Source organism: Triturus cristatus, chromosome 6, assembly GCF_964204655.1.
Source record: "Triturus cristatus chromosome 6, aTriCri1.1, whole genome shotgun sequence".
Classification (NCBI taxonomy): Eukaryota; Metazoa; Chordata; class Amphibia; order Caudata; family Salamandridae; genus Triturus; species Triturus cristatus.
Window position 1 is genome coordinate 403536141 of NC_140589.1, and position 26683 is coordinate 403562823.

At 41.4% G+C, this 26683-nt stretch overlaps 1 protein-coding gene across 6 annotated transcripts in view; it reads left to right on the forward strand.

The window, feature by feature from the left end:
* Positions 1–26683, forward strand: part of ARHGEF10 (Rho guanine nucleotide exchange factor 10) — an 869022-nt gene that overhangs the window by 484308 nt on the left and 358031 nt on the right. For all 6 annotated transcript variants that reach the window (XM_085610812.1, XM_085610814.1, XM_085610811.1 and 3 more), the window contains 2 exons: positions 10115–10236; positions 21622–21708. In XM_085610812.1, the coding sequence (XP_085466938.1) occupies positions 10115–10236; positions 21622–21708 (209 nt within the window). The remainder of the gene's footprint in view (positions 1–10114; positions 10237–21621; positions 21709–26683) is intronic.

Sequence of the window (26683 nt, forward strand, 5' to 3'; positions counted from 1 at the left end):
CTTGGCCGTCTCGACCCTACTGAAAAGAAAGGCGTTCCGACCCATCACTGCACACTTACGATCCATTGGCGTGTCGTAGTCATGATGTCATCCATTTAGATTGATTTTCCCTCTCAATAGCGAACTCCATCAAATATGATCGATTGCTGAGGCCAGAAGGCTCCTGGGCATTGCAGAGCCCGCAGAAGAGGAGACACCACCAAGCCAACCAAAAAGAAAAAGGAGAAGGGGCCATACATGGATTCGGCTCAAACCTCCAACAAACTCCTTGAAACCAGACTCAGCCACCATGTCTAAGGAGTACCAAGCAGTCATGCGCCCCTTACAGGGAAGCCAACAGGCGATGGCAATTTGGAGTAACTAGAGGCAACAAGCTGACACTGTGTAGCCACCTTTGTTTAAATTCTACACAGAAATCAGGATGGGTCCGGGTGGGGGCGGAGAGACTCTGGTCACAGACACCGCTTACAGTTTCCCTACCCCTGTCTCGACCCGGGGCATAGTCCTCGGATCACATACATTCCAAGATGATGGACTTTAGTCCTCTGGGACTTTGTTGTAGGACTTTTCTTGTAGGGGTTTTTTATTTTATTTTTGGTGAATTTGCTTTTTCTCCTGGGTCGTGGACCGCTTTTGTCCTATCTGAGGCAGTGGTCGCCTGCAAGGTAAAGACACCAGACAGCCCATGGAGCATGAGAGGGGAACACATAGGGGACCACCAGCTCATTAATGCGGATCTTCAGGGACCCCACAGGCGCGCTAGATGAGCTTAAAATCCTTACCCTAAATGTGAAAGGTCTGAACGGCCCGATTTAAGAGAAGGGCCGTCCTGTCCTATCTAGAGCATTCAACAACACAAATTTGCTTACTGCACGAAACTCACCTCCTAGCAAATGGCACACATCGACTTAGATTGTGGGCTTTTCCTCTGCAATAAGTCTCTTCGTGTACTGCTAAAATGGCAGGCGTGGCTATTCTTTTTTCACGCTCTTTCAGGAGCAAATTGGGGGCAAAGCAGGCAGAGATTGAAGGAAGGCTTCGAGCACTCACGATCACCATTAACGCACTCCATTATACCCTTGGCTCTATGTACGCACCCAACGAGGGACAGGAGGCATTCTTGAGCAGGGCAGTGATGTACCTTGCTGTCATCCCAGACCGGACACTCCTACTGGGTGGCGACATTAACCTAGTGTTCGACAACCAACTAGATCGCTCTGCTCAACGTCATGGTGTGACTGGGGCCCTTACACAAGCGGGAGTGGTTGCGAGACCTGGGTTTGTAGACATGTGGCGCTCCATGCATCCAAATGACCAAGACTACACCTCTTATTCACATGCACACAAAACGTATGCTAGGATTGATTATTTTATCCGCTCCCGCTCCCACGCTTTGCTCTCTCACAAACGAACCTCGGACATCGAGCCGTGCTCACACTCAGACCACGTGGCGCTGACTATCACGCTCGCTCTCCCCCTCAAGAAAGACCATCATTAACCTGGAGGCTGCGTGATACCCAGTTGCACCGCTCGGACGTAATAAAACGCGTGGACAATGCCATAAAGGAATTCCTCATTTTCAATGACACCCCTGATACTTCAATTATCACACTATGGGAAACACTTAAAGTATACACCAGGGGGGGATTTATAGCTATCTCCGTGGCCGATAATAGAATCAGGAAGACAGAGGGACCTCACCGGTCAAGTTCAAGAACTAGAACGCATCCACAAGTGGACCGGGGCTCCACGAGTGTGGTGACAGCTGGAGGCAGTTCTCCGGCAACTCGCGGATATTGACCTAGATAGAGCAGAATATGCTGCACTGAGATTGCGTCACTCCTCTTATGTGGGGGGCAATCGGTGCTGGCGCCTCTTAGCCAACAAACTCCAGGCACAGCGCCATTTGACCACAGTCCATACAGTGTGTGATGAGGCTGGTAATGAATGCACCGACGACATAGCCATAGCATGGGCTTTTAGGGATTTTTATGCTTCTCTGTACTCCGCACAACAATTAGCACAGCAAGATTCACTTTCTTATGTGCAAGGAGCTAATCTCCAAAAACTTATCCCGGACCAAGCAGCTAGCCTAGACGATCCCATTCAAATATAAGAAGTCATCTCGGCCATAGCTCGCCTCAAACTACACAAGTCTCACGTCTCAGATGGCTTCCCTAACATCTTTTACAAGACTTTCTGCGCATCATTGGCCCCTATCCTCACTAGATTATTTAACTCGATAGGAGACACGGGGGACATCCCTCCCACAATACTCTGAGCTTCGATTGTAGTAATTCCAAAACCAGGTAGGAATGCTCTGTGTTGTGCCTCCTACAGAACAGTATACCTCCTGAACGTTGATCTGAAGCTCTTCACGGGCATATTAGCAGCACGCTTGGGCCCGATGATGCCATTGTTAATAAACCCTGACTAGTTTGACTTTGTAGGCACTAGACAGTGTAGCGACAATACGAGGAGGCTACTTCATCTCCTTGATAAAGCACAGCGCCAAACTACAGAACAGGTTATCCTATTGATCGATGCCGAAAAGGCTTTTAATCGGGTGGACTGGGGATATCTGAAGATTATCCTGGCGCGGTCCGGGGTCAGAGATTGCTTCTCTAGATGGGTGTTCAGTTGCTACAGTCAGCCAACAGCTATGGTGAGAGTCAACGGGCGCTCTTCTGAACCCTTTCAGATCTTGTGGGGCACCAGACAGGGGTGCTCTCGTTCCCCGTTGCTCTTCGCGCTTTATATGGAGCCAATGGCACAGAGGGTGAGGGAAGAGCCGCGGATTCTCAGTGTGCGGTTTGGGGGGACTCTCACGCCATCAGCCTGTACACTGATGATGTGGTTGCCACGTTGGAAGAGCCACAGGTCTCTGTTCCCGCTTCCTTTGCCAAGCTGGAGAAATTTGCAATAGCCTCTGGCTTCAAAATTAGTGTGGCAAATTCACAGGCTATGGGGTTTTCACTCCGACCGTCCACCTTAGAGACCCTGACAAGATCAATTCTGCTCCATTGGTACGCAGGAGCCATCCCATATCTCGGGATTCAACTCACAAATTCTACTCATAACACCGCAGCCCTGAACTACAAACGGCTCCTTTCCCAGGTGTGTGGGGAGCTGGGCAGATGGGGACCCTTCTACTTCTCCTGGTTGGGAAGAGTGGCGGCGATCAAAATGAACATATTGCCTAAAATTCTATACATTTTTCAAACTCAACCCGTAGAGCCTCCCCCCGGAGTTCTTAAACAGCTGCAGAAGGAGATTTGTTCATTCATGTGGGCCAATAAGAAGCCTCGCAAGAGTAGGGAACGTAGCTATAGGCCACCTAGAGAGGGGTACTGGGGATCCTGAATCTGACTCACAACTTCCAGACCACGCAACTGCATGTTTTGTTGGAGTGGTCGCGCAGTGAGTCAGAGAAACATTAGCTCTTTATGGAGCGGGCGCTTGCAGGACGGGCTTTGTGGGCGGTCCCCTTTTTACATAAAATGCAGCATCCAGAACTACTCCTGAATCCACTTTGTGAATACCGAAAGTCATAAAGTTAGGATTTTGTCTCATTTAAACTTAATTTTTTTCTTAAGATCCTAACTTTACGACTTTCGGTATTCACAAAGGACATTTAGGAGTAGTGAAGTTAGGATTCCTAACTTTACTACTCCTGAATGCCCTTTGTGAATACGGAAAGTCGTAAAGTTAGGATTTTGTCTCAGATTAGTTTTGTGAATCTGGCGTTAAGTTTTTACTAAATGCCATGCAGTGGTAGTTGCACCCCTTTGAAAACAAAGCATCCATGTATTCCCATACACATTGACTGATGAAGACTACAACGCAACAGCAGTGTCGTGCACATACCCAACCAATCATAAACCTGCTTCACTAACTGGGCTTTACCATGAAAGCCGTAAGGTTCCATCTACAACCCCTTCAAATCCAACCCTATTTGGGAGGTATCCTCATTACAGAGGTCAGCAAAGTTTATGTCAGTCAGGCAAAAGTCCAGTCCTTCCATGCATTGCTACCTCTTTTCACCCAGATCAACAGATTACAGTCCAGACAGTCATGCGCCTCCTAGGCATGATGGCCTCCTGCATCGCCATAGTACCACACACAAGATTATACAGGTAGCCTCTGCAAGAATGCCTATTGCATCAATGGTCTCAGGTGGAGGGTCATTAGAAAGAGCAAGTATTGATCAACCACCACACTCATCGCTCTCTGCAGTGATAGAAGATAAACAATTTGTTGCAAGGGCGGCCTTTTCTCAACCCAGTTTCACAGATTACCATTACAACAGACAAATCTCTCACTGGGTGGGGAGCCCATCTACAAAACATGACTGTCCAGGATTAGTGGGATACCAGTCAAAAGGGCCTTTACATCAGTTATCTGGAGTTGTTATCTGTCCATCTAGCACTCCAGGCCTTCCTTCGCCACATAGTGGACAAGATCGTCCTTGTCCAGATGGACAACATGACAGCCATATATTACATACAGAAGGAGAGAGGCATCCACTCTCCCGAGCTTTCCCAGCTAGCTCAGTCTATCTAAAGGGAATGCGATTCAAAATTGAACCCAGAGAACAAAATCATATTACTTACCTAATATTTAAGTGTGAGATCTCCAGTCAAGATAAAATACTCTCAGTACTTGTAAAAGAAAATTAGGAAAGTTAGATACGTTTATTTAAAAAATTAAACAGCATACTGAGGAGAAGTGTGTTCTTAGTCATTCCTGGCATCGGTGAAAGGTACACACATTTTCATGTTTGGCAGTCATTTAACTGGCAGAAACATGTTGATGGCCACACCTTGGTATTAACTTATCATTTGAACAAATCTGAATATCTTATATTTAAGAACTTTCAGCATATTATTTTCGTTGCTGTTAACCTTTCGTTTGAAAATCGTTTAGTTCTGATGAACAAATGTATGCTACGTTAAGTATGTTAGACTTACTTCTATAACGAGTGAGGTAGAAGTCATGCAGAACCTTACTTCACCTCCATTGTTTTAAATCATCCAGAATAACCTGCGATAAAACGGAGTAAGTGGAAACAGCTTTGTACATGTTTGTGGGTAAATACTGGAGTCGATAGAATGGTAGCTCTTATTCAACACTGGGGTAGACGGTTATGACATTTCAGTAGATTTGCGTCATTTAGATAGCAAATCTTCAAGAGTACTAAACAAATTTGAACTATATTTGAAGAAAGTGGACAAACATTACTTACCTAGTGTCTCCACCATAATGGAATTATATAATTTTGTGTGTAGAGTTCAATCTAGACATGGAACGACCTCCCTCTACACATCAGAACCTCCTCCTGACTTCTTGACTTCCTCAAGAAGGTGAACTCCTGATTCTTCGTATAAGCACCATAGAGACCACTTACCTACACACCTGCCCAAGCACCTGGATACCCTCTGGGGTGATTAGTGTGGTATACAAATCAACATAACATAACAATCTGAAAGAGATTCTTTTGAAGAATAGGTAACAGCTTTGTTGAGAAAGTCTATATCAAGCCGCAAGTTCAGAGCACAATCTGTGGAAGAAAGCAGGACTCCATTTCTTCTTCATTATTATTCTAGGAACATTTGAGAAGAATTGTAATTGAAAGATGAACCAAGTGTGGGGCAAGTGTTACTAGCAATGTTTGTTGCAATTGAAGGCAGTAAGTGGTTAAGCCTATTATATGAGAGAAGGCCAGTGGAGAGATTTGGTTTTGTGTGTATCTCATGGAACGCAATAAAGAGATTGTGGTTGATGGATTTCCACTTCAAATCATCATTGAGATGTTATCAATGTTAGGGGCCAAGTTCTTTACAAACTTGGAGTAAGCCTCTGCTTAGCTAAGGGTTAAGGGATAAGGGTTCATACAAACTCACATTACTTAACAGTCTTCATAATGCAGATGGAAGCATTTAAATGCATGTGCATGCTGTATGTTTGGTCCTTGCTGCTATGCTGTTCCAACAGGCCATGTCACATTTGTTGAATGGTCTAGTAGGAGTCGAGTACTATCTAGACAATGTAGTAATACGTGCATATATGCCAACATTTTGAAAGTGGAAGATTTACAAAGCATAATCCACAGAATGTAATTCTCCCATTGATTTCTATTGAAGCAGAGGCAAGTTCAGACGGGAAACAGGCAAAATAAATCAATTTTTGGCTTCAGAAATCAGGAGCCTCTATTCTAAATCAGGTCTATTGGATTATATTTATGTAGCAGGACAAGAATGAGAGTATGATAAAAGGGTGCTAAAGGTGTTAAAGAGACTTGAAAAGCTGGAATTATTTGTGTGAGCTTATAAGTGTTTCTTCACGAATAATGACATTTCATATTTTTGTCATTCTGTTTCCAATACTTGTGTGAGACTGAAAAAAGAGTTTAGTGGACACAGTATGAAATATGAAAGAACCTGGATGTAAAGATGAATATTTGACTGCTATGGGGTGATTTTGTGCTATGGTAAATTTCTGAAGAATCTTGCTGATTGAACTATGAAGATTAGCGGGTTGGTGAAGAAGAAAACAGAATTTATATGGGTGTATGATGTGAAAAACAAGTTAGAGCATGCACTTGATTTACAGGGTTTTGTGCCAAGTAGAAAGTGGGTGGGCACTCCTGACGCCAGTGGGGTAGGGTTGGGCACTGTGTTGAGCCAGGTGATTGATCGGCTGATTGATTATAATGTGAGTACTGTAGCGTTCAGAGCTCTTAATAGGGTGAAACTAAATTACATGATCATTGAAAAAGAGGTGTTAGCTGTCAGTTGTGCTTTGGGAAAAAAATAGTACTTTTTTGGGGTGTTAAGTTCATTGTCAAAACTAATAGTGAGCATTTTTGTGTGAACTTATTTGATGCTGTTTCGGTTCGACTCAGAAGGTTTGTTGTGGAATGTAAGAAGTACACATTTGTGTATGCTATATTCTTGGTGCTCAGGATAGACCAGCAGATTGTTTATCAAAGTTGGTCAATCCCAAGGATAATAGTGAGGAAGCTTCAGTAGTAAAAGAGGAAATGGTCAAGAATGTGTGCGTTGAAACCCAAGTAGCTATTTCAGAAGATGATTGGTAAGTTGCTTTAGACAGTGACTCTTTACTTGTTGAGGTTTTGCTGTATGTAACCTCAGGGTGGTTGAAAGTAAAATATATATGTAAAAGGATAAACAATTATTGGTCTGTGCAAAATGGTTGATTGTTTTGAGGCACCAGGTTAGTAGTTCTTTGAGACACAAACTGGTGGATATTGTACACAAATGTCATCTTAATGCTGCTAAATAAAAGGAAAGGTTTAGGTGGGATTACAAGTGTCTGGGTTTAGATTTAGAGGTAGAGAGTGAAAAAGTTTTGAAAATATGCAGTCTAACTATGTGTGTGTTTCCTACTCCAGATGGTTAATGACGAGAAGTGGCTATGGACGTTGTGGGGCCTCTGCATGTTGAGAATGTCATACAGTACATATTTATGATGGTTAATGTTTACTCAGGATGCCCTGGGGTAAAAGTGTTGAGTGATATCAGTTCTAACCATGTCAACAAATATTTGGAAAAGGTTTTACAGAGAGAATGTTATTGTCGCCAGATCTTTACATACAATGATGGACAGTTTCATACAAAGAAATTTGAAGATTTTCGAAAATGGTGTGGGGTAAAACACCAGAAAAGAGTTATTTAGCATCCTGTTAGCAATGGTATGGTTGAGAGGGTAATAAGACCATAAAAGAGAGTATCCTGTTGGGAAAGGTGAATAGCCTAGACTGGAAGAAAAGTTTACATGTATGCCTGGTGGCTTACCAATTGTCCCCCCCCCCAAACCACTGGTAAGACACCATTTAAGTTCTTCAGAGGAAGGAAGCCAGACAGTAATGTAGTTCCAGGATCAATGGAATGGACCAAAGGGTGGAGTGACGTAGTTTGATGTGAAGGTTGCAGGAGTAGAGAATCAGTGTTGAAGATGAGGAGGAAGGTTGGGTAAGATCAAAGGAGAAGTGTGTGTGATGTGGTGAAGTTAGGTGATTTTGTAAAGATAAGTGCCCCTGTGGGGACCAAGAAGTCTGAAAACTTTACTAGGCCAATGCGTGTGGTAAACCTGTTTCATAATGGTATGAAGTTAGATGACAATGAATGGATCATGAGCAGAGTAGCATTATATGGTAGTCTGGTTCAGAGTGATGGGGAAGAACAAGTGACTCTGACACTGCTGAACATGTTCCTTGAGAATCCAAAAAAGAGCTCTCAGATTCACCATGTCATGGATAGGGAAAGGCAAGTTTTTAGAAATGTCTCATAATGTGAACTTGGTAATAGTATAAATAGTACTCATTAACATATTTTGTTTCCTTTTCCCACCTGTCATGTTGACATGTTCATAGTGACCGGACAAGTTTTTCTTGTTCCACTCAAAATCTTTTCGCTCATACATATTATGTTTTGGAGCTAGATGTATGAAGATTAGGAATAGCGATTTCCTAATTTTGTTTTTTTGGGGAATCGTAATTAGAAAATCGCTATTCCTAATACATGCAAATGATTAACTTTCATTTAGCAATAGACCTACCTCATGAATATTAATGAGGTGTGTCGCAATTTGTGACCTACTACGATTCACTATCATCGCAGGGATGGTGGCCTGCTGGGGTCAGCAGACCACCAGGTCTGTGGTTGCTTTCAAATAAAGCTTTCCTTTTTTCAAACACAGCCCTTTTTCCTTAAAGGAAAATGTGTCGTACGGTTTCCACTTTCCAGTAGGAACTGCGCATTTGTTTGGCAACATAAATGTTGGGATTGGTGCCAGACTGATTCTATGCGCCCCCTCAGCATATGTTGTCCTATAAGCCAGCTAGCTCACGGTGCCACTTTACGCCCCCCTAACCTGGACAGGTAATAAATGGTTGGACAACCTCATAACATGACAACTCTGAATCTTCACAGGAATCGTGGTAACAGATCTAGCACCTTTTCGCTCAGTCACTCATGCTCTCTTTGAGAAATATACAACACATACACAAAGGGGTGTTTTCAATATTTATTGAGCTATCGTGATTCTTGTATAAAATATATGCGCTGACAATGATCAATAGACAGAAGCAGATACAAGTGATTAGAAGTATAAGGACAGTGAAGAGAATGAACAATTCCACCATCGTGCTAAAACAGTGTATATATGCTGGTATACACGTACTTTGTATATTGTACTCCTACTCTGCATTTCCTAACCTAGTTTTCTTGGGTGTGTGTGCGCTCTGCCAATAATCCCCTTTAGGATGATATAACTCCCCTTTACCTGAAGGCAAGGTATGTAGGTCCTCGTCTTGGTCATAGGTTGAACATCCCTCCTCGCAGAGGGATCAACAGAAACCAGCTAAGCAGAAACTCCAACACAGCGATGACCTCGCAAGCGACAGCTGAGTGCTCCTCCAATTTGCGCACAGAAGTACATGTTTATTTCCGGGTCAATGCTTAAGCTGAGATGAAATTGTTTATTTTCTCTTTGATAGCAACGTCACCTCATGAACGAAATAACAAATAACATTTGCTCAATGTGTACCAAGACCTTGTACGCAATGTTCAAGGTGTTGTGATAGTGTACCTGCAAAGTGGTTTTGTAAGCAAGTACTCTTAGTACATTTAAGCCATAAGGCCTTATATTACACATTTTCATCCCCAGTATCCCAAACTAGCACAATTAGCAGATTTTGTAAACAGGGTTTCCGAAAGTACCTGGTTGGGGTGGCGAAAGGGGCATTTAAATTTGGACAGTAATGGGATGTCCGCCAAAAAATTGAAGGATTTCGATCCGCTTGCTCCAGTGCCTTGTTATGGGAACAGCAGAAGGTGGCTTCCCAGAGAGAGTGTCTCATCTGCCACCATGGTAATCATGTGTTGATTTCAACAAGACCAGAGATTATGGCATACTGGTCATACAATTGATAATCATTAGTTTGTTACCATTTCTAGCAGTGTATTACAAAGACCGGGCCTGTCAAAAAGCTCTCATTGATGTATGTTTGTTTTAAAATCAGTTTCTCAAAACGGTGTGGTTTGATAACGAAATCTGCATTCATTTTTATTTCATTTGATTTTTGATGCAGAAGAAGATAATCAGTGTGGATGGTTTTGTATTGAAGATGATGGCAATCAGATTAGAAAAGAGAAGCACCCTCTCCTTCTTGGCCACATGCCAGTCATGATGTCAAAACATCAGGAATTTAAGGTAATTGATAGGTCATGATGTAATACTTTTTACAAATATGGGTTTTTCTTTGCTTCACCTGGTTAGTGAATCAGTTCCAGGTCTTAAAGTTCTGTGTTTATTTTCCAATTGCTAACTGAAAAGTGCGATTTGGTTAATATGTCTATTGTGCTCCTCACTTAGGCTGTTGCTTGTTTTCTTTTGTCTTTCTAGTGTTCCTTCTTCTCTTCTTTCTTCTAGCATTGTAACTTCTTCCATCTGACCATTCTTTCTCCTCCCATGTTGCTTGCTTCCTTCCTCTATATTCCTTAATCCCTTCTGCCCCTTTCCTTCCTCCATTAATCCCATTCTCCTTTCTCCTTCCTTCCTTTCTCTATTAGTTTGTTCCTTTTTTTTGTTGTCTTCAATATCTCCATTCTGCCACTCTCCAGCTTCTCTTTTTTGCCCCTTGCTAAATCCCTTGAATCCACTTTGCCTGACTTTCTACCCAGTATAGTCTTGTCATCCCTCTCTTGCTTTATCAGTCCATCAATCCTTTCCTCCATTCTTCTTTCTTTCCTCCTCCTTGCTACACCCTAGCTCTTTTTTCCTATCTCACCACCCCTTTCACTCCCTTACTCTCTTCCTTTCTGCTCCCTCCCTTTTTCACTTCTTCCCTCAATGCATTGCTTTATTCCTTTTTCTTATTTCCATTCTTCCTGTCTTCACTTTCTGCCTCCCACCTTCTGTCCCAATCTCTGTTTTCACTCCTCCATCTGTCCTTCTATTTCTCCTTCTAAACCTCATTCGTCTTCATCGCACTTTTCCATAATGATGATTTTTCCTTCATTCCTGAAATCATCAGTGATGTCTTTGATGATGCAATCTCAGAATAAATCAGTATTATTATGCGTGAGGACATGAGCACCTCGTGGCTAGAACATGAATTAATATTTATGATTTGTGCAGCTTAACTTAACAGGGGAATTTACCACCTTAACCACGTGTTTTGTATTGTAACCATAATGCCACTGTAACTGTAATTTTATCAGGGAATGTTTTTTTTTCCGACATGAATGTTTGTTTGGTATGAGCAAAGGCAATCGTAATTTAAATTTAACAATGTTCTTGTGGTGTTTTTTTTTAATGATTATAGTGAGTTACTGCCTTTGGCTATGCAAAGCAAGTTCTCAAAGCTTTCCCTGGTCTCTGACCAGGCACTGCTTCCTATCCCCTCCAAATTCAGAGCAGCTCTACATAGTCTTGGACTATGTGGCACTGGCCCTTTCCATACGGTCTAGAATTCATCCAGGTCTGACACCTACCCTGTCCTACCTAAACAAGCTGTACAGGGCAATTAGCCATTGGTAAACATTTTAAACGACATGCGCACAAGTTTTTTCTGCAGCTAAATTACATTACCCACCCCTACCAGTGCTCCCCCACTCTCCTTGTACATTAATAATACGTTGAATAATTATTACTGTGCTCCCATATTTACAAACGTAGCTCAAAATTTCAATTGCCAAATTAAGAAATAAAATTTTCACTTGAAGAGGTCTCTCCCTTCAGCCCTGAATTCATGCCCTCCTTGACCCCAGAACAGTTTTTGACCAATGAGCCAACATTTTAATTTTGGTTGTAAATAAGAATGTCATAATGATGAAAAAATTAAGCAATTAATTAAAAATATAGGATGAATCAAATGCATTTTCTATGAGGGGAGACAGGTACACAACTGAAAAAGCCACTATCACAAATGTAGTGATATATAAAACCCTGTGGCGGTCGCCACATTGTAGTTCTAGTTAGGTCTGCATTTCCATAGGATAAACATTTTTGGATTTGCTTATAATTTGGTGCCCTTTGACAAATCTTCACCACACTTGAAAAAAGGTTCCTTCCAGGAAAGTTTCAGGGTGATCTGTCAAGCAGAGGCCGAGAAAAAGGGAGTGGGTTCCAAAACATGTTTTCCCCATTCATTTTTCCATATAATAAATTGAACAGCAATACTGCAAAAGCTAGATTGTCGTCCAGAAAGTTGTTTTTTGTGATAAGGTTAAAAATGTATGTATATATCACGCTCTGGATGGTCCATGGCCGATCTGTGAGGGATCTGTGAGCTCATCCATGTGATTGGCTGGCCGCAACCTGAAGGAAAAGTTGCAGTCGCTGTCTTAGGATTTGAAGATTTATTCACAGAGTCCTATAAAATAAAAAAATAAAATACAAGTGGGCAGGGTAGTGGTGCCCTGACCCCCTGGGCCGCGTGGGATGGGACACCCTTGAGTCAAATTTGAAAAAAGAAAAAAGTTCTGTGGATCTACCACAACACCCATTGTGAAATCCTTGGGGATTTGTAGTGGATCCATGGATCTAGTGAGAATCCCCAAGAGTATCCTTCTGAGCATCACGGTGGATTAACAGAACCCCCCAAAACATATAATATCACACATGGCCAAAGGTCTTGCCCAGCGTAGGTTTAGACACTTTGGGGGTTTGGGTGCAGGGCATGGCCACATGCACATGATGAGTATCGAGAAACCTAGAAATTCACTGAAAAAACAAAGTTTAAAGTGATAGTATAGATAGATATTGTATTAATATCTTAACTTGCATTAAAAAAAACCTTATAAATTCAGGGGAAAATACAAAAGTCAAAGAGATTTTATAGTTAGGTGAAAATGTCAGTTAAAACATACCATTTTAAACTAACAAAACCACTGAAATTCACCAGTTATAGCTATCTCAAGTAACTAACAGCGTTTTATGTTCATGTTTTCACGTTATGAATGTGGCATTGGACTTGATATAAGTGCTTCCCCAAATAATTATTTTTGCTAGAGATATGTCATCTATCTTTTGTGCTGATAGGACCTTTTAAACTTTTCACATTGACATTGTAGTCGCCGAAGGGAGTCTTCCAATATACATTGGGTACACGCTATAATGGATGAAATTTACATAGTCACATGTTGTAGTAACAAGCTTGAAGTGGCTTCTTCTACTAACTTTAAAATACTGGAATTACAATGTTGTGAATAAAATATGGACGATTTGGAAATTAACGTTTCAGTTGGACTAACATCGATAATAGTGATAAAATTGATTCAAAAAATGATGATAATAGTAATGTTCATGATATTACTATGGCCCACGGGCCTGTCGGCTGTGCTTCTTGTGTTTGATGCACCATGCTGGCACCACATTGCAACAGCTTTTTTTAAAAGAGGCATTTTCAAAATTGTAACTTCAAATCCAACTTTACCATCAAAATTGGATTTTTAATTACAAATTCTCAGGCACCAAACATGAAAGGTTCAGCTGTTCCCAATCAAACGTTAGCGCTTATTAAATGTAATAAAGTAACCCAATGTTATCCTTTGGGAGAGGTAGGCCTTCCAGTTGTAGGAAACAAATTTGATTGTTTTTAATTACCAGGATTCGTGAAACTTAAAAGTACATGTCCAACTTTTTAAACACACTTCTCCCTGTCCTATCGGTTGTTTAGGGCCTATCTTATGGGTGACATATGTATTAAAAAGAAAGGCTTAGGCCTGGCAAAAGGTTTATTTTGTCAGGTCAAAATAGCAGTTTAAAACTGCACAAAAAGGCTGCAACTTGGTTAAAAGGCTACTGAAGTGGGTGGCACAATTAGTGCTGCAAGCCACTAGTGGGATTTAATTTACAGGCCCTGGTTACATGTAGTAGCACTTTACTTGGTACCTACAAGTAAATGAAATGTGCCAAGTGGGTGTAAGTTAATGTTAACGTGTTTAAAGGGGAGAGCACAAGCTCTTTAGCACTTGTTAGCAGTGGTCAAGTGTGCAGAGTCCTAAAAGCCAACTAAAACAGGTTTAGAAAACAGGAGGGGGAAGACAAAAAGTCTGCGGAGGACCCTGCAGAAAGGGCTAAGTCCAACAACCAGTATATGCCTCCATGAAATTTTATAATAGAATAGCTCTGTTCACAGGACACACAAGCATAGTCTCTGCAACCACTCTCCTGCCCTCCACACCACCTTCTAGAAGAATGTTCCTTGGTAATATTCACTTTGCTGTCTTCATTATCAAGGTTTTGGTTTAATTTCACCACATTGTAGATCTTTGAGATTTCACCGAGAACCACCTCTTCAGTAACTTCTCCTGCAAAGCTTCATTAACTGTTCTGGCATTTTCTCACTCATGTCTAGAAAAGATTTGCCCAATAAGCAGTGAGAATGCAAAAGGTGACAAAAGATAGGGATCGATCTATCCCTAGTTTCTTTTGAGGTTGTGTTGGAGCCTCGAAACACAGACAGTATGTAATGCTGCCTCCAAAGATTGACAGTGCTATGTTTTCTTAATCAAGAAAATGTTCACCTGTGGGTCATTCTTGCTAGGTAATCTTTCAATACACTTACAATCTGAGCAATACATTGTTTGAGGTTGAACAGGAAATCATCTATCAGAAAAACCCAATTCCTTAGCTAATCTTTGCAATATTTTAATGTTGCTTACGTGCATGGAATTGTTGTCTTGCAACGTGTTGCACAAAGAAAGAGGTGGTCATGAATGTGGGGAAAGTTTAATATTTGGTGTCTGATGGGAAGACAGGTTAGAAGAGGCCCATTAAACTCTCTGAAAACATAACTTGTAGTAGGACCACTATTGATTTTAAGCAAGGAAGCTTAGAACTCTATAGCACGGAAACACTGACTAGCTATCATGGTGGTATTATTATATATAATAATTAATTTCTAAGAGGTTAAGTTTAGGAAGGGGTGAAGGCTTCCCAACCAAAAACTTCTCATAGTAAGAGTTGGGTATGGTTCAGGGGCGTATCAGGTCTAGTAGCAATAGCAATGCAATAAGAGACATTTCGTTTGACTCTTCTGTGTGTCAGGCATGCAGTTCTTGCAGTCATACTAGGAGCTGAGATGGATAATAACTCTAGCAGTCTGCAAAAAAACAAAATATGTAAATGCATGCACCAATTTGAACCTCTGGCAATTACACTGTTTGCATTGTAGCTAATTAGCATATGGTTGGGCCCAACAGTAAGTGTAATTATAAGTGATACAGGCTGATTTATTCATTCCCATCCACCATATATTTGCTGGCATGGCAATTCAGTTGGACATATCTTTCCATCTCATCTTATTTCTATTGTGTCATGTTTTTTTTTAAATTCACGTTCACCTGAAGGTCTTTAGCACTAGGTATTTAAACAACTCCTTTAGAGGTAGAAGGGTCGTGGAGGGATCCGAAGATAAGCATGTGAGTTTTTAAAATTATCCTTAAAAGGAGAGGAGGGTTTTTTCTTCTGAGATCTAAGGGAAGAGTTTTCAAAAGGGAATGTAGAAGAATACAGACAAACATTGGCAAAGCCAATAGGCCTCGTCTTTGAAAGCTATTGGCTTTGTCAAATGGCAATAAACCTAAAAAATGGTGCTGGGATCCAGTGGTCATATCGTTTTGTGGGGGGAAGCAAAATAGTGGGGTTGTCGGAATCAGCATGGCGAGTTTTGTTGGGAGAAATGGGTGAGCGAGGAGGAGGGCACAGAGGGCACAGAGAAAAAGCAACTTGGAGGGCAGGGGTGAGAGGAAGAAAAGTGGAGGGCAGAAGCAGTAGAGAGGGCATTGCTGGGGAGGAGTAGCAATGGGCCATACAGAAGAGCAATGTTAAGCGTGGTGGAGAAATGAGTAGAGGACGGGAGAAACTTGGAGCAGAAGGGAGAGAAGCACGCTGGTGAAAAAGCAACTCAGGGGTCGAAGCATATAATGTTGAGTTCATCACGGAAAGGGGTGATGGGAAACACATGGTGTGACAGCTCAACATGGTGCATGTGGGTGGTTAAAAAAAGTAGACAAGGAAGACAGCTGGAAAATGTGTGCACTCTTGTAGAGTGCTTAAGTAAAAATAAAAATAGGTCCCTAAAAGTGAGCAATGGGAGGGCACAAATAAAGGGACAGTGCTCCACCAAGCCATTGAATAAGAAACAAGCCAATGAGAGTGACAGGAAAGCCTACCAATGGTAAGAAACGTGCGGGCTTGAAGCCCCTGTATGTTCTTGGTAAGCCCATAATATGTCTTGCAACAGACCATGCATGTGCTGTCTTTAATTGACCTGAAAGTTGCAAAGCCGATAGGTCTTGTCTTTGAGACCTATTGGAATCGTTAACAGCTTTTAGCCTTGCTGTACAGCATTCATTTAGAATCTGGGAATTCAAAGCAGACCAAGGTACATGCATGGATTTTCCTGTTGGACAAATAATCTGGAGTCTTTAGTATAGGTTGTGATGGATTAGGCAGAATATTTTTAAGGAACCTATAATAGCATAGACAGAGAGTGTACCTATCTTAGAATAGGTGGCGCGTTGCTGAACTGAGAACATTGGTTATCATTTTGGCTTCCTGGTTTTATACGGAGACAATGTAAGATGTGAGAGGGTATAAAATCTCTATCATAGTAAACTTGATGACCATTATGCCTGCTGTTATCAGATGTATGGAGTAGCTACAATTTCATCTGGTGTTAGGTGTGGTGTTAATATTTGTGCTGTGGAAGTATTTTTGAGATCAGTATGGTTTGTACTTAGCCACAAACATCTTTGGTAGTATATCCTAATATTTGTGTCTGTAGAAGTGAAAGTAAAATATATCTGGAGTGCTTATATATATGATTCCTTTCAAGGAGAGGAGGTGCCTCTTTTCTTATTACTGTGATTGCTCTTCAGTTATCAGATGCTTTTATGTGCGTCCCTGTAGATTTTTCTTTAAAACATAGGACCTCAGCTAAGGGAAATATTTGCAGCAAAATGGGTCATAACGCTCAGTTGTTTTGAAAATGAAGCAAGGTCAATCCTTCATACTAGATTACATAGTGATATCCAATTGCTGTGCCTAAAGCTGGGAAATGTGTGCAGGCCAACATTTCCCTGTCATCCGCTGAGAAAAATAATTCACAGTAGGGTTGCTTGTAGAGATTGACCGGAAGCGCCCCTGAGTCATTTTTATAATCTGATTTATTTGCAGTGTTCATCAGATTTGGTTGGGTATTAGTGCCATGTTCAGTAAATGTGAAATGGGCTCTATTTATATTTAAATCCCCTTTTGGAAATCCACAACAGTAGGATTTGTTAGGCAAAGAAATTGATGGAAGCAGGAATGGCTTAAATAGAGATAACAGCAGCACATGAGCAATGATGTTTGAAAAGAGTGGGGGTATGTGGAAGAAACAATGAATCATTGGTATTGGCAATGTGAAAGTTGCAGAGCTGGGTTTTCAGTCTGTGGTGGAAGGACATATAGACAATGCAAAGTGTAGTAGACAAGGAGTATTAGATATGTGGCCTTTTTTAGATGGAAATGGGCAGAGTCTTCTTTCTGTTGAAGGCAAGTGCCAGAATGGTGTTCAACTTACTCCTGCAGACCCCTTTCCTAGGACTCTGGTTCTGAAGCATTGTCCATATAAAGAAATCTTGATGTGAAAATTGGGTCAAGCAATAACATCAATTCGTTATAAATGATGGCAGAGAATTAGGGCCTGATTTAGGGTTTGGCAGACAGTGTGGAGGTAGACAGAGTGGCAGAGAACTTTATCTGCCCTCATGCCTTTAATTCACCCACAAACTTTGCAAATGCACACCTCCCCTTGCTGGATCTTCATGGCAGTTCCTGTCAGCGTAGGAAAAGTTTGCCATAGGGCTCCATCCGCCTGTCAAACTTTTCCAAAGATTTTTTTATTCTTTAAAAACTACTCTCAATTTTGTAGCTTGTTTTTAAAAAATAAAGAAAAATGCCCCCCACACCATGGATGTTTTCTCCTATGGTGTGTGAGTATTTTTATTTTTGTATTTCTTTTTCTGTCTCTCACTGCAAGCATATACTTGGTGATGATAGACAGGAAGGAAAAGATGCCTTCCAAATTGCCAGTCTAAATGGAGAAGATAATCAGATGGCTTACCTCTGATTGCCTCTCCTCCCTCGGGTAGTCGGAGGCAGTTTTACACTGGCAAAGTACATTTTACTCCATTGAAGTGAACGTGGCGCCCCAATGACCTCAAAATCAGACAGTCAGATCAAGAGTATGGCAGACAAGACACTGTATCGCCATTGCAACTGAGCAAAACTCAACCAAACTCTAAATCAGCCCCTTAGTTTACCTTACAACTCCTTTTGGGACAAGTCTGTTCTTTTCAGGTCAAATTAGTGGTACTAAATCCTATTAAACTATATTTTGTGGCAATTATTTCTGTCAGGGTCCATGAAGTATGATCAAAACAAAATACACAGTAGCAAATGCTATGCTAAGGATTTGTAAAGCAGATGGCTACATGACGGGCTTACCTGCGCTGCAGGTCAAGTTCATCACATAGTGGCTGAGACAAAAGCAGGTCATTTGAAAACGTATGTTTTGAGTGATTTCTAGCATTCTCTAATCTTCTCTGATCTTGGTGATAGGAGTAGCGAGTTCCAGAGCTTCGGTGCAAGGTAGGCAAATGAGTGACCTCCAGATGAAAAAAGAAATATGTTGGCAAAACCCTTAACTGCGGTGTTCATGAATGAAATAACATTTGTCAAATGTGAAGTTAAGAATGAGATATTAGCCACACACTTTTTACAAATTTCAGTGAATTCCTAAGCTTACGTTTTTTGGAATGTGCCTCAGAGGTTAGAGGAGGTGAGAATATTCCACCAATGCAATACTACATGCAATCTAAGGGCCTGGTGTAGATTTTTATGGACAGGGTATGCCATCACAACAACGATGGAGTACCCTGTCCACCTAACTCTCAGTCGCTTGTCCAATTTTGGATTGGACAGACCACCATGCCTTCGCTGACAGAGTAAAATGTACTCTGTCAGGCTAAACCTTCTTCTAATAGTGTAAGGCAGTATGGACCTTCTGAGGTAAGCCATCTGACCATACATCCTATTTAGAGCAGGCAGTCAGGTGGCTTTTTTTTTACTGTCAAAACAATTACGCCATTGAAGAAATCTCCTATGGTGTGGGCTCCTGCTTTGCAAGTTTGTTTTGGGAAAAGTAAAAGCATTTAAAAGTTTAGTGTACACATCTTTTACCAATGGCAAATGAACACCAAACTTTAAAATGGCTTTGTATGAACTGCTGTGATGGCATTTCATACATATCCATATAGTTCACTGCAAGGCTGGTGGTGAACTCAAAATTTGGCGTAAGGAGTAAAGTCAGGGTGGTGGACTTAAAGTCCTCCACCACCCTGATTGCCTTAACTCCATCTGTCAATCACTAAATCAGGACCTAAGTATGTAATTCTGCAATATAAAGGGTATACATATCATGCCACTTATCACGTTACCATCATAAAACCAACAGGCCTCTTTCATAGAACATTTTCTAAAAGTCTGAAATCTACTCACTGTTTGTATCCTCCTAAGATTTTAGTAGTTTCTCTAATTTTTGGGGAATTCAAATAAAATCTCAATGGTATTCAAGAAAATGTATCCAAGTTTCGGTTTCTGATAAGTATTCCTACTGACTTTTACTTACTCGTGTGGATAGTCCACTGAACAGAAACTCCCTAGCTGACATTTGCATTAGCACATCAAACCTTTTGCTTATTTCTCCAACCCAGTATACTTTGCTTATTTAGAATCCTATTTTCTTCCACTTCCTTCAAACATAGGGGTGTTTGAGGGTTTTGCCCTCTCAATTTGCACACCTACTTCTGCCATTTGGAACCAAGTCAAGTCAAGAAAAACTTTATTTCGGAGAATCTCCATAAAAGTACATAAAATGAATATAAAAACATTTAAGAACAATAGATAAAAATGGTTACAAGTTGTTGGTACAGCCGCAAGGCTAGATTCCTGGCAATTACATGTAATCATGTGCCTTTATAACAGAGTACTAAACAATCATGGTGACATATTTAAGTACCGCTTCCGTTTGTGCCATAAAGCCCCCAGAAATTTTGCCACAGCAAACACAATGTGTGCAGCCATTTCGCTTTTGAGAATTCTAAAGGCTTCGTGGCATCTGGTAAAACCCAGATTCCTACAAACGGGAATGATCCATTTTCTGCGCGCCTCAGTATAGCCCGGACAGAAGAATATTAGATGCAGCTCGGTTTCGTCGCTTGCACTGCATGCCGGGCAAATACTGGATGTCGGCGCGGACCAACGGCTAGTAAGAGCACGAATTGGCAAGGATCCATGCCTCCATTGCAAAAAAAGCTTCCTGATTATTGCAGGGTAAACATTGTCAAGGGCTAGTTCAAAACTATATGTGGTCTTCATGTAAAGGAATTGATGTGTTAACGACCCTAAAGATTTTGAAGGTCGAAGTAAGGGAGCCTTGGAATCATAGTACAGTTTGGTAAGAGCTTTTTTAGGAAGCTTAGAGCAGGCATTCTCAGGGTCGTTCCAAAGTGCATCTAGACCCAGGCTCACCAAACTATTCCTTACAAACTTAAGCCAGACAATGTTCCCCGCATTTGGGAGGCCAAGAACTTCCTGTAGACCCTGTCTATAGTGAATCAGTTCAGGCACCGTCCATAATCTACGCCAATAGATCACGGGACGAAGCGCCAACTCTTCCTCCAGGGGTCTAATGCCCAGGTCAAGTCTTAGAGGCACTAGGGGTGTACTCCGAGGAAGAGCTACTAAACGCCTAAGAAATCTGTTCTCCTCCTTTCCCAAGCTGTCCAGGACTTTGTGACCCCATAGTTCACTGCCATATGTGACTGCTCCTCTGGCTTGTACTCTATAAATATGAAGGGGTGGGCCTATAGGTTTGAGGGTCGACCTATTCCTCCCTATCATCCTTAATATTCCACTGGTATGTTGCACTAATTTCATCCTGGCTTTCTCCTGGTGTGGACCCCACCCCAATTCCATTTGGAACCTACCTCAAGAGTAAAAAGTGTATGGGAAAAGTGTGGTGGGAAAGTTGTGAATAGATACAAAGTTACAACCCTGTCCTAATTTATTATTTCATGACTATCATGTCCCAACCTTAGTATGAAGGAAATGTTGAAAGTAACTGATTTTCCGCCGTAATACCTGTGATTTAGGGTTGTAAAAAGCATCTAATCATAATTCTCTGAGCATTTTTATGGGGTGTAAATCCTATTTACAATTCTTGTAAGAAGACACTTGGGAGACATTTGGGTATCAGTACACAAGTGCACAAGTAAAATATTCTGCATCTCTAATTCAGAATGCATGTGAAAATTGTAGTGTCCGATACTGTGATACAAAACAAGACCATCAGACAATATGTGTTAGAATTTGGAGTAGATTCTTTCTTTGGCATTTTGATGAGCAGCAAGGGCAAATGAGAAAGAAAATTACTTAAACAAAAGGGGAAACTGAAATGACATTTTTAGTAGTTCTTTCAAGAGTTGACAAAGCGTTTACTTCTCTATTCCGATTAACCAAGTTTTCTTTCAAACTATGTAGATTGAATGTGCTGTCTATAATCCTGAACCATATCTCGCTTGTGAAGTTAAATCTGATTCACTTTCAATGGATCACGGTTTCCTTTGGGTAAGTCATTCTTTGCATGTCTTTATGGTGCCTTTGAAATATTTATTGTCACTTTACAGTGTCACTGTATTATAACCTATGCCTGTCGCCCTCATACTCCTGCTTCTTTGTAACCCTCAACACTGTATGTGAAGATAGATCTGCAAACCTCAGGTGAGAAGGGATTTTGTTGACGGCCGCGGGATGACCAGTTGTCCTGATCCTTTGTGCACTTTGAGTCACATTAGTGTTATAATGTGCTTGGGCAGCTTCTGCAATGCTGAAGATGCAGACCGTATTATGACGTGTTGGCATTCTACGATGACATATCAGAGTTCTGGGTTTTGAACCAAGCAGTTCAGTTGCTAGTTGTGCCTGGCAGGACTGCGGTGTGGGGTTGCTTTCTCTGTTGCATTAAAGTTAATTCTCTTCTAACACTGTCCGGTGTGGAACCCATCTGTCATTATGACAATTTTCGCAACGATTTCGCCAGACACTAGTTAAAGTTCCAGAGATTGGCAGAAACCCCAACCACAAGCCCAGGTGGGTGACAGTGCAAGGTGCCTGAGGTGCGGTCAAAGACCTGCAGCTGATTTTCATAATACTTAATTCATCTTATCATCTGTAGTCACAGTGGAACCGCTGTCTACAGTGATCATCTGTGGTGTTAGAGGACTTGCTGTGGCTACAGAGGAACGGATGGCAGCTGTCAACTGCCGTGCTCACTGAAAGGCTGCTAGTTTCCCTCAGCCGCTTTGTGCAGTAGGTCTGGTCTCATGCTTACATGCTGAAAAGATGTGGATGTATAATTAGCGTAAAGATTCAGGCAAGGCCACAGCAATATTATTGTAATGATATGGAGCCGAACCAGGGAGCACAAAAGTGGACAGGTCAAGGTAAGTCTGTGCAAGGTGTGCACGTGCTAATCTATGAACAATCTGAAAGCTGCTCTGCTAGCGCACCTTGGACCATAGAGCGCTAAGTTAAGCTGTTCGCACTAGTCCATGGGCAGGCAGAGCGTGAGGTGAATGTGCTAGCCTCGATACGGACCGAACACTTGCTGTGGCAATGTGTGTTAGAAACAGAGCACAGTGTCAAAGTGCCGTGCAGGCTTTAAACACTGTAGAGTGTTAGCAGCGTGACCGGCCGCTATTTAAATACAGCTTGTTGAATTAAACATATTTGAGCTTGACCTGCTGACACCCCCTCTCGACATTCTTTGAGTATGACTTAAAGCCAGTGAAGGAGGAGAGGTTGTTTTTTTATTATCAAACTTGTGATTGCCAACTGCACCTAAGCATTGATCAGGGATTGGCTTGCTTTATCCAAGTACCTGATTTAGTTAAAAGTCCATCTTGCAAGTACATGATTGGTTAAAAGATTGTTTTGCAATGTATGCAGCTTTGTCTACCAATATTCACCTTGTGCTGCCTCCTAGTGGATTAAAAACATATATCACTGCTTAATCAATTACTATATCATGGATTTAGCAACCTCTATTGTAACACCTCTTCCTTTCTTGATGATACCAGGAGATGCTCCTCTATAGGGGGAGACTGGATTAATTGTTTTGAGAATTATCTATTAGCACTCGATGGTTTCAAATTTTCTCCAATCAGAAAAAAATCGATGTTATTGGGGTCATTGGTAAAAGACGGCCAGCACGTATTCAAATATCTTCCACCTGTTTGAGAAGCTCAAGGAGGTGTGATGTATATAAAGAAGCAGTGCTACGATTGCAAACTAGGTTTGCCAAGCAAGTGAATGTGGTAATGCGTTGCGGCAAATTCTACACACAGCCACATTGCTCTGCTGAATCTATTGATAACTTTATGGCTAGATTGAGAGAGCTAGCCAAAAAATGTCAATGTGAACAGATGACGGAGAAAATGATAAGGAATCAGTTGATTGTCCAATGTAATAGCATTAAAATACAGGAGAAATTATGGTGGTTGAGGAATCTGAAAAATACATGCATGAGATGAAGAATACAGGTATAGACAACAAGATCACTGATGTTTACGGTGTTGCCTGATGATGGTGACCAGGTGAATGCAGTGAGGACAAAAAAACTGTTCATAGGTGGCAGCGGTAACAAAAACAGTTTCTCAAGAAGTTTAGTATTGTTGAATACTGAAGGGAAATTATCATCTCGAGTCTGCCATAGGTGTGGAAGCAATTATCATCTGGTAGGTTCTAGGCAGTGTTTTGCAGTGGGCAAGGATTGCCGCTACTCCGGGGGAGAAACGACACTTTGCGCACATGTGTAAAGATGCAGATAGGAAAATTGCAATGGTAGATGAAGAGCAGTCGGAACACAGGGTACTCATGATGCAGGATGAAAGTACTTTGGAAGGGATTGATCTTGAAAAGAGGTGAACACATTCCAAAGCAGATCTTTGATGTCAACCAGAATGTCGGGTCATTGATAGTTGATACAGATTCCTTATGCACAATAGGTGGAAGGAAGTTGTTTGATGTCACGTGGCCAGGAGTGCTACTGGTAGCCTCAGATGCCATATTGAAGGGATACCAAGGGGCTGATATAGTAGTTATGGGATTTATCACTGCACAGATCAAATTTGCTGGGCGGCAGACAACAGGGAAGGCCTATGTTGCTCCAAATGGTCTTCCTATTGTGGGCTGGACACATCAATATGACCTTCATATCATGGGTAACATGTGGGTTGATAACCAAGTAATGATCATTGTTGCAAATGATTCGAAACACATTCTGTCTCACCATGAGGGAGTTTTCGAGAGCAGATTGGGAGAATAATGTACATGAGATTAATTTCTTTTTTTTTAAATCAGTTCCTGTCAAACATGTTGCTAGGAAATACTGATGGCAGTGAGGGTGAAAGTGGAGGAATTAATTCAATATCCCTTCGAGGATAAAGTGATAGACAGTAGAGGTGGCTGAGTAACTGTCTCCTGTGGTTATAATTAAAAAAATCTGATGGGTCCCTTAGATTTTGTGTTGACCTTTGCAGCCTCAATCAGAATGTGGTGATGGGCAGTTTTTTCTTTGCCAATGAATGCTAATGAGCTAATTCTAATGTTGTTTGGGGAAAGTATTTTTCAAAACTTGACTTGAAGAGTGCTTATCATCTGGTGAAACTCCATCCAAACTCCAGACACCTTACATCATTAATAACGGCTGAAGACACTTTCCACTTTTGAAGACTTTCTTTTCGCTTGTCTTTAGCTGCGAGTATTTTCCAGTGGCTGATGACAAAAATTCTTTCAGGTTTCAGTAAGGGCATTGTTTTTCAGGATGATATCCTGGTGTTTGGAGGGGATGGTAAGGAACATAGCAAAATAATTAGTGAACTGTTAAGTCGCATTGGAGAAGCAGGGTTGACTTTGCATAGAGAAAAATGTGTATTATCCATTCAAAAGTTAGAGCATTTAGGCTACCTAATCACAAGGGAGGGAGTAAAGCCCAAAACAGTTTGGTGAGCTCGATAGTAAATGCCCATGTCCCACATGGTAGAGATACAATTAGGTCCTTCATGGGTTTAGTGTAGTATTCCTCCAAATTTGTGCCGTATTTCTCTCATAAAACAGAGCCATTGAGAGAGTTACTGAGGAAGGGTAAGAAGTTAATTTGGGGTTAACAACAACAAGCAGCCTTCTCTATTGTCAAAGACAATAATGTACATGCAGGGGTGTGGTACAGTATCAAAGTGCCTTGAAGACCATAGTCACTGTGGATGCCAGTGCGGTAGGTATTGGGGCTGTTTTAGCGCAAAATCATGGCAAGGAGAAAAACACCATAGCGTTTGCTTCACGTTCACTGATGGATGTGGAATGTAGTTATTCCATCATTGAATGTGAGGCATTTGCTGCTGCTTGGTCAACTGTCTATTTCAGGGTGTTTTTATGGGGTAGCATGTTTCTCCTCAGAGCAAATCACAATTCCTTTCTCACAGGTGTTGGGACCAGAAGGTATAAATATTTTCAGAGGGGCTAGCAAGATTGGCAGTTAAATTGCAAGTGTAAAGTAGAATATGTCCCGGCATGTAAAAATAATGGCTGACTGTTTATCGAGATTGCCTGATAAAGCAGTGGAAATGAGTGAGTTAGCTATGGAAGAAGTTGTGGCTAGTCTAGATGATGCTACAGAAGGATTAGGGAATTCCATCTCCGTGGAAGACTGGATTATAGCAATGGGACAGGACTTAATGCTCAAATGTGTGGTGTAGTTAGTTAGAGGAATGGTGAGGAGAGAAAGTATGTTGCCTGATGGGGTAAAACCCTTTCTCAAGGTGGTTGATGATTTATCTGTTCATGCTGATTGTTTGTTGATGAGAAAGCAAAGGTTTGTTGCACTCAGATCAAAATTAAATAATTTGGCACATGAGGGACACCTGGGTCAGACGTTAACCACCAGGAGAGTTAAAGAAAGGTTTTGGTGGCCCCTCCTGGATAAACAAGTGAAGGAGTGGGGTGAGAAGTTTAAAATTTGCAAACATTCTTACAAATGTTGGAGAGTGGGTATAGGACACTTGCATGAAGAACAGCATGTGTCTGAAGCAAGGGAGGAATAGGAGAAGGTATGTTTAGACTTTATTGGGCCTTTTGCTTTCCTCCCATAACATACGTTTGCTGCTATGTTGGTTGATGCAAAATCAAAATGGGTGGAGGTGGCATTTATGAAGCGTGTTACTACTACTTAATCCATTGCTGTTTTAAGTGAGGTGTTTAGAAGAGAGGGTATACCTTCCTTGCTACTCACATTTAATGGTACCCAACTGACTTCACAAGAAATGAAATGTTTTTTGAATAACCTTGGTGTAAGGCATGCATGTTCTTCATTGTATAATCCCCAAGGAAATGAACTAGTCAAGAGAGACAACAAATTGGTAAAAGGGACGCTGCAGTTGGTGGGTAGTGCTGGATTGTCAGTGCAGGATGCAGTCAAGGATATGGTTTGGGCCTATAGCACCACTGTCAATACTAGTACAGGAAACACCCTATTTGAGATGATGCA